This window comes from Callionymus lyra, chromosome 3 (genome assembly GCF_982586985.1).
Source record: "Callionymus lyra chromosome 3, fCalLyr1.hap1.1, whole genome shotgun sequence".
NCBI lineage: Eukaryota > Metazoa > Chordata > Actinopteri > Syngnathiformes > Callionymidae > Callionymus > Callionymus lyra.
The window spans coordinates 30,703,461-30,712,378 of NC_141820.1; the positions used below are offsets into that span (position 1 = coordinate 30,703,461).

At 34.5% G+C, this 8,918-nt stretch overlaps 1 protein-coding gene across 1 annotated transcript; it reads left to right on the forward strand.

Annotated features, from left to right (window-relative positions):
* The first annotated feature begins 482 nt into the window (after nucleotides 1-482).
* ldlrap1a (low density lipoprotein receptor adaptor protein 1a) lies at nucleotides 483-8,301 on the forward strand. Its single transcript, XM_087785933.1, has 9 exons — nucleotides 483-611; nucleotides 4,349-4,491; nucleotides 4,614-4,726; nucleotides 4,795-4,909; nucleotides 5,737-5,809; nucleotides 5,889-5,960; nucleotides 6,411-6,544; nucleotides 6,627-6,661; nucleotides 7,778-8,301. The coding sequence occupies exons 1-9, from the start codon at nucleotides 539-541 to the stop codon at nucleotides 7,905-7,907; spliced, it is 888 nt and encodes a 295-aa protein (XP_087642059.1). The 5' UTR covers nucleotides 483-538; the 3' UTR covers nucleotides 7,908-8,301.
* The last annotated feature ends 617 nt before the right edge of the window (nucleotides 8,302-8,918 follow it).

Below are 8,918 nucleotides of genomic sequence, written 5' to 3' on the forward strand. Positions count from 1 at the left end.
GGTTACAAGTGGAAGGTCAATTGCATGCTATGGTTAACACAAGAAAATAATATTATTTGGGTTGAGAAACATTTTCAGACATATTAATTAAATGACAAGTTCCTATTCGGTACAAATATATAAATATAATGTGTACTAAATATTGAATTTATACCATGGGTTTTGAATTTAATCAAAACCCCATAACATTAACAAAAGTAGCTTGAATATTTGAAATATTTATTTTGTATTAAATAGAAATATAAGCAAGAATAAATAAATCGCTAATAACGATAGCGTTTTATTTAAACATTCCAGTTATTCCATCACAAAAAAATGTAACATTCTCTATTGACTTTAAAGAAAGCGCTTTGACAAAAAAAACAAAGGTAACCCTAAAGCGTGTCTGATTGGTGGAGGCTCTTCTGTGACGTATCAAAGTCAGAAGTTCGTACAACACCCGAAGGCATCACAGAGAGTCAGCGGTGTTTTCTTCTGAGGGGTGAAGGCATCACTTCAGCGCATCATCCGCACTTGACATTCTTTTTTCAAGGCCGTCATGCACGCGATCAAGTCCGCGGGTCGAGCCATCATCCGGAGGCCGAGCGCGTGGAGCAGCGGGGGCCACAAGAGTGAGTCGAGGGGACTTGAATGAGGTTAAAATGTCCAAACGGTCGAAACGTTCAACGGATGGATCATTTTGTGTTTATGCAAAACGTTTGGTTTGGTTTTGGAGTTTCATCTATTTCAGACAGGATTCATCATTGATGAAATATGTATGTTTTTATTCAGGATTCAGATTACATAACCAATTATTTTTTATTATTTTATTATTAAGGGTAATCCAGACCTGGGAAATAAACAAAGTAAATGATAATTAATAAGTAATAGAATAAAAATACAGCCATATTTTTACTGACAATTCAAGAGATCTAAATACATTGTTGTATTAAAGCAGAGTAAAGGCAACAGTTTTAAAATCTATTCTATTATTTAAACATTTAAAATGCAGATTGTGATTGGCTGTCTCTGGCAACGCATAAAGACTTCTTGGTGACGTCGAGAGGGGAAATTATATTCATTAAGATATATTGATTGAGGGGAAAATTCATTTGGGAAACAATTTTTCTGTGTTCATGTATGTCTGCTTCAGACATTACAATCTTTAAGTCAGAGGTGTCAAACTTAAACAGGGGCCAAAATATTGTAGCCGTCCAAGTCATGGGCCGAACAATGTTTATCGACCTAACAGGAAGTAAGAGTCTGATTTTCATTCTTTAAAGATCAATTTATAAAAATGTTCTTCACCAAACAAATGTCTTATTGTTGAAATCCATAATCTCTCTTCCGATCTTATCCTAAACTCTTTATAGGTCAACAACATGAACATTATTCTACATCTATTTTGAGCGGGCCACAAAAAAAATGACTTGGCGGGACAAATTTGACACTTCTTTTAAGTCGCACCTGGTCAGATCTGACTTGTTGAGTTCATCACTTCGGTTGAAGACTTACTGGATGTTTTGGAAAGTCCACCCTCTGTTTTGTCATTGACAATAGTAGCTTGTTAAACACAAATTCAGCCTTGAGTGCTGCGTGACTACAAACATAGTCCCAAGAGAAGGCAAGTGTATTTGATGTCTGTATGTTTAAGTCAATATCCTCTGGCTGGTGGAGCTGCAGGAATTTAATATGTTATTAAACACGAGTCGTGAATCCGGTGTCGATGACCTGGTTTTACATTGAGTTGAATGCCCTCGATAAAGGGGTCTCTACAGGAGCTCGGCCAGGCAGGTTATTAGCACGGATCTTAAGGCCCACTTTGTAGGCTAAATCTTCCTTGATCCGGGCCATGAAATTCCGAAGGAATGGCGAGCAGGGGGTTCGACTCAAGGTAAGCTTTCTCGAAGGACAAAGCTGGAATGCTGCAGGTCATTGCCCTCTTAAGTTAGAATAGCAATATGGAAAAATGGTGTGGAAAATGTTGGACTTCCTTTGTGACTCTTCAAAATCATTTCATGTAGAACAATATGTGGATTAGAAAGAGCTGTGGGATTTGTTCCATTAGAAAAGTCAGTGTTGTTTTACATTCAGGGGTTTATGCTGTCGTGAAGAACCAGCGTGGAAAGAAACTCAATAATGTAATAGTTAGTGTTCGTAATACCTGTCTGCAGTCTGGAATTTGCAGTAGAAAAATGAAACATCCTGCAATTTTGCAGAAGTCTAAAAGTCAGATCTGGTATCGGTGAAAAGGCTGCGATCCGCGCATCCGATCCAAGCAGTTTAATAACTATATTTGCGCTGGTGAAGCAGCTGCAGCTAACACCAGAGCTAACAGCGGCTCTGCTGCAGCGAAGATGTGAGCGGATGTTCGGATAGAAAAAAATCGCTTCACAAGATTTAACACCACTCACTTCATTAAGCATTTCGTATAAAAAACAAAGACGAAGCACTGGCAGTTAACTCTGCTGTTCTGTAGAGACGAGAGAAACCTTCAGTCGACTGCGTGAAAGTCAACAATAAGAAATGTTCTTGTTAGTGTTCATGTTGACTTTTATCATTGAAATCAGCCATTTCTAACTAACCTTTAAATGAATTTGATCAGTGATGTGATTGTTGAGTGTTTCTTGTATTCAAACTCTGTTTAAAACCATGATCATGAACAAAAGTCATCCAGACCTCTGAGCTATAAGGTTCTTCTTTGCTTTCCCTTGTTTATTCTAAGTGTTATTACAAAAGTGTTATTATAGTTTAGTTATAATTTGTGTGTGTGTGTTCACTTAATAATCTTGACACTTGCAGGGTTGTCAACCTGTGTCAAAAGTGTTTTGATTCACCAACTTTTTCAGGTTATGGAGAAACAAAGTTATCAATTTATTTAATTTTTTATTTTTTCTTATTTTCCTTTTGTTCTCAAAATGCCGATAAACATCAAACTATTTATTTGAATGAATACAAACTTTGTAATTCTATATGTTATTATTATATGTGGTGATACTTTTATCAGTATGTTGTGTGAAAGGATGAAAGAACAGTGGAGGTATCAGGGAATGATAACTTTAGTAACAGTAACGTTACAAAGCTATATATAATGTAAATGTAAGCATAATTATGTAGAAAAAGTTGTAGTATGAACAAAACAACTTTTGACTCTCTGCAATGTTGGAGAACACAGAAAAAAAGTATTTCTACCACTGCTAGTGATTGAACATTCTGAAATTATAGTGGATAGAACAAGTTAAAATAATATTAACAGCAGGTGTTATTGGACATTGCTGCACATGTAGACATTTCCAGATGCAATGTTGCGTAAAATAAAACTCACTTCTCCCATTTGAAACATGCCAACAAACCATGAATATCTCGAGCACGTGTTTGCCTGGAGGCTATTGTTGATTCATGCTACAAGTACTGAGGTGTCGAAGCAGCAGATCTATGACCTATTTAGGATTAAACATCAATATTATTTTGGTGATTTACAAGATTAACTTTTCAAAAAAGACTTCATATTCTTAAATATGAAAATAAAATATGAGATAAAGGCAAGATAAGAAGATTTAAACTCGTAGCTAAATCATGTCATGTTTTGTAGGTCAAACATGGACAAACTCTGCTTGACATTGTCCGATAAGGCTGTTTGCATTCATAACAGATTTTCTTCTAATCTTTTTATTTTTCTCTGTTTGCTCTTCCTCTGTACAGATCATACAGTATGAAACATATCTAATCATAGTCCATGCATCTTTTCAGCATAGATCTTCACACGTTAATAAATTATTTACAGACAAAAAAATGCATGGACTATGATTAGATATTTTTATATCTTTTGTATATATATATATATATATATATACATATCACAAATAATGTTAGAAATAAATGTAGAAATTGAATATATGTTTTTTTTTCTGTTTTCTTTTGTAAATTGTTATACAGATAAAAAAAAGGAGCCTAAAACGTCGAATAAACTTCCATCCAAAGCATCAACAAGTAGAGTCAAAAATCAGGTCGACACTAGTTACAACGTTAGGTCACATACCATTGAAATAAATGATACAAAAATTAAATTCATAAACGCAGTGTTAAATGAGTTATTACCTAGTTAAAATACAAAAAACGCACGACAAAAATGACATGATGGTGCGCTGCAAGCGCTTCATGATTTTAAAAAGTAGGCCAGTGTGGATCTGGTCAAAATGGCAGGGATCCCTTCTTCTCCCGTTGCTTAAACTATTTTCATTTAAGGATTGATTGATCGGCTTCCAGTCAGCTATAGAAACATTTACACGATTTCTTCTGGTTAATTCCTTGTGTGAGAGTTTTACTACAACACGTTTGGTCTGATCTTTGGATTGTATTTTTGCTTCAGAACTCCCCGAGAATTGGACGGACACTCGAGGAGCCATCATAGATGGACTGACCTTTAACCTCCTGTACCTCGGCGTGACCCGCGTGGACGAGCCCAAAGGAGTCGATATGGCAGCGGCAGCAGTGAAAAGAATCATCTCCACCGTGAGTGTCCTTCTTAAATCTAAACTCTCATCCTCACTTGGGATCATGTCTTAACATTAAAATCTTTATTTATAAATCGTAATATGATGTTTTGTGATAAATTAAAATCATTTGTGTTGCAGTCCAGAGCGAGTAGGATGAAGTCGCCGAAGGTTTCTCTGAACATCTCCACTCAGGGTCTCGTCCTGCACGACAGTATCAGCGGTGAATTGATGGACGACTTCTCTATCGACAGGTGAGTGTCACGTCTGACAGTGTAGAGGAGCCGCGCTGTGTTTGACCTCTGACCTCTGACATGCACAGGGTTTCCTTTTGCATGGCGGACATTGTCTTTGTGAACGTGTTCTCCTGCATCATCAGAAACACTTTGAGCGGGACTTTGAAGTGTCATGCCTTTGCCTGCCCGAAGAGGAAAGTGGTGAGTGTTTACAATGACTTCAAAATCATCCTCAAATCACCATAAATCTGGACTTACTTTAAAAAAAAGTGTATGTAAGAACATTTCAATACTGTATATGAAAATCCTCTAATATCATTTCCATGTGACATATGACATTCTTGGTTAGTCAGCTTGAGTGGCACACAATGTAGACTTCATTTTGTGTGGTCGCACTGAGGATCCTGTTCGGTATGGAATACTAGGAGTGCCACAACTGGGTGATAATAAAGTGTTTATAAATGGAGAAATCCATGGGAAAAGAAGTAACAATATATATTGAAATACGATTAAACATTTATTAATACACTCATTTAGTGGCTATAGGGAAATATATTCACGCGCACATAAATTTGTATATGATTAAGGAAATACTGTGTATATAAATAAGGAATTTATTTCTCTATTAACTCGCATAGCCTCGTCCCCAACTCTGGTCTGAAATTGGCCTGTTTCAACTTCCGGTCTCAATCATCTGCCTCTGCAGCTGGACATACTTGGAGATATTTGCTCATGTGTTTGTTTCCCTCCTGCAAGTTTTCATCCTGCCATAGTACTGAGTACCAGTTATATTTCTGATGTTTCTATCTGAAGGTCTGTTCGTTAAAATAATGTTGACAGTAAACTGGTCTGTTCGTTTAAAAAACGTCCGCCTTAAAAGGTTCAGATGACATTAATGTGGTTTTCTGACTCCCCTGTGTTTTTGAGATTCAGATATTCTTAGAGTTACTGAAAACGTTGATACAAAAATAAGTGTGCTCTTGTCTAGTGTGTTAATTCTTGGCGTACGTTTGTCTTCTACTCTCTAGGCTCAAGCAATCATGCTGACGGTCGGTCAGGCCTGCGCTCTGGCTAAAGAACTTCCGGAAGAACCCAAAGAAGGTAGACACTAGTAGAAGAAGAAGACGTTTTTTCTCTTGCAAATGCACATCCTGTTGCTCAGACACTTTTTTCTTTTCAGTTGAAGAGATGGTGACTGCAATTGAAAATGATGACGTCAGCGAAAAAAGTGACGTGAGCTGCAATGAAACAGGTAATGAACATTCAAACAAAAACCTACAAAAAACAAATAAATAATCACTTTTAACTTAAAGATATTTATAATACTTATTACACACCCAATCATAATAAACATCATCACATGTTTTTATATATGTGTATATATTGGACGCAATGATGATCATTTGGGTAAAAAACAGTTTAAACTTTAAATCTGTGATGTGAATTTATACGTTTGTTTAACCCTTGTGTTATCTCAGGGTCAAAGTGACCCAAAGGCACGAAAACAAAATAGTTTTATCCTTCATCTTGACCTAAAAGCAACACAAATGATTCAACATTTGTTTTCGGGCCTTTGAGACACCTTGACCCTGAGACAACACAAGGGTTACAAGTAAACTTTATTAGATACTATTGCAGGATTAATATTTATTAGAATAATTTTTGAAGATTTTAAATTTACACACCAGAGTACATTTTTCAGAAGCTGTCAAAAAAGAAAACCTGCTGGATTTGGACGAGAGTGTTGACGTCGCCGTGGAGACGAACAGGAACGTGGAGGGAAATCTGCTGGATAGCCAGGAATCTGCAGAGACTAACAATAATCCTGCTGCGTGGGTAAGATTAGGTCCCTCTTTAACTTCTACAGAATATATTTTCACTTTTGTTAAAGTTTTCTTCTTCTCTCTTTTGGATCCAGTTATCAGAAGACCATCTGGAGGACGCCTTTACCAGGTTTGATATGTCTCATGAATGTTTGCAGATGATGTGGATGTTTGTTTATCTTTGTGTAGAATATATTAGATTGACACTGTATAATGAAATGTATATACTGTAATGTATATATTGTATCAACCAGTGTCAAGAAAAATAAAATAAAATTTTGATTACATAATTTTTATATAAAAACGATCTTTCCTACTTTTTAAAACTAAAATGATTGATGTTTTTATTCTCTTTTGTTTATACATATTAATTTTTGTCCCTCACTTCAATATGAGCTTAATTTAATGATTTGCCACTGAAGAGTTACTATTTGCTCATTTAACGGTACATGAGGTACATTTAATAATATAATATAGTAGCATATTAATGTAAAACTGCCACTTAAAAAAGTGAGTTGATATGAGAATCTGAATCAGAAAACTTTTATTGCCACACAACACTGGAATGAGTTTGTTGTTGCAGTACAGAATATAACTATGAAATAAAAAGACATAACTTAAATAAAACACAATCGTTAAAATAAAAAATCATAGACGTTACCATAAAATTGCATATAAATAAATAATTCAATATTTTATATTGAACTACAGTATATCTATACACACAATTAGGTACACGTTTAGTAAATGTACTTGAAGTATCAAAGAACACGTATTTTTACATTTCTGAGTGTTATTGTGTGTTTGTGTCCCCAGCTGGGATTTGGACAGCAATGGTTCATTTGCAGGTACTGTCGATAGTTAGTTAGAGTAGTTTAATACTAACCGAATATCAGTCTGTAGGTAGAAAAAATTCTAACTAACATTTTATGGTCAAAATCAACTCTTATGATAAAACAAGAATACGAGGAACATTGCCCTCTTCTGGTGATCTGATGTACTACTACGGAAGTTCCGCTTCATTCACTGGAATATTTCTATATGTATTTAGAAAAACAAACAAACAACGAAGCCAAATTATGTTTGTTGTATAAAATGTTTGATCTATTTATGTTAGAAATATTTGTATAATTATTTATGATGACTTTTGCTTTTGTGCACAGATTGTTTCTGGTGTCAGTGTTAGTTTAACCTTTTAACCTTTTAATGACTGTAACACTTTTTTCTGGATTTCCTCCTTCCTTAGACTGGCCTTGTCACGCGCAAACTCCAAGATCCTGGACTTTGGGTTGATCCCTGCGGACTGGATGATTGGACAAGTCTGGTCTGTGTCCAACAAGACTTGCAGCATATGTGGCGATCAGTTCAGCAGTTGATGGTCACTCTGCTTTAAATGTTTTTATTAAATCTGCGTTAAAGAATTAAGTGTTTTTTTTGGTTTGTAGCTAAAATTACTTATCTTCTACATTTGATTTTTTTAAAGGGATTTTTACTATGTAAAATCAACATTTTCTATCAAAGCATTTCCCTGTTTAACTGTTTTTTTCTATTTATATGTTTAATGATAATATATTTAAATAACAACTTCAGTAATTTATTACTAGAGTCAAACGATCAATTTTTAATGTGTCCAGATTTGCTACTTTAATGTCTCTTTATACACATTTTTATGTTGTGAGCTTTTGTTACTACAGGTAAATACTCCATATGTGACAATGTGTATAGTTAAATGTACTTTTGCAAAGTGATTAAAAAAATGTTCTTCAGTAAGATGTTTTGCTTTTTTTTAAATATATTTTTTAATGTTGAATGTTATTTTCAACTTCACATAGAAGGTCACTCTGAGTATGGCACCTTTTTAACCTCTTGGCTCAAGGTCCGAAAACAAATGTCTACCAAAAACATATTTGTTTTTTCAACTTGACCCAGAGATAACCCAAGGGTTAACCACCGCACAAGGAAACAAAGACTAATTCAAAAGTCTGAGAAGAAACAATAAACCTTTTGAAAGGAATAAAAACATGTTCAACCAAGAATAAAGAGTTTAAACTACTAATATATATTTAAGCAGAGTATATTTAAGATTCAACAAGTTTAAAGGTAACAGTCAAGAAGAAAGAAGTTATGACTAAGTGGGTAGGATAAAATATATTTAAATATGTGTATATATTTCTTAAAACATATTTTTTAATTTCAATTCACTATTTCAAAAGACTGCTTAAGACCATCACCAAATAAAAGTGATGACAATAAATATGATCACTTTATTTTGCTTAGTTTTGTATTTTAATTATTATAATTTAACTTTGCTTGATAGTTATATTTAATAACAACATATCTTTTTATCACTGAATATATATTTTTCAAATAATTGCTATTTAAAAACG

What these genes read in the sequence shown, in the direction of transcription:
- ldlrap1a (XM_087785933.1), top strand. Translation starts at nt 539, where the DNA reads ATGCACGCGATCAAGTCCGCGGGTCGAGCCATCATCCGGAGGCCGAGC. An exon ending in GACGACTTCTCTATCGACAG is followed by an intron (nt 4,727 to 4,794) that starts GTGAGTGTCACG and finishes TGACATGCACAG; the next exon opens with GGTTTCCTTTTGCATGGCGG. An exon ending in CGTGAGCTGCAATGAAACAG is followed by an intron (nt 5,961 to 6,410) that starts GTAATGAACATT and finishes TACATTTTTCAG; the next exon opens with AAGCTGTCAAAAAAGAAAAC.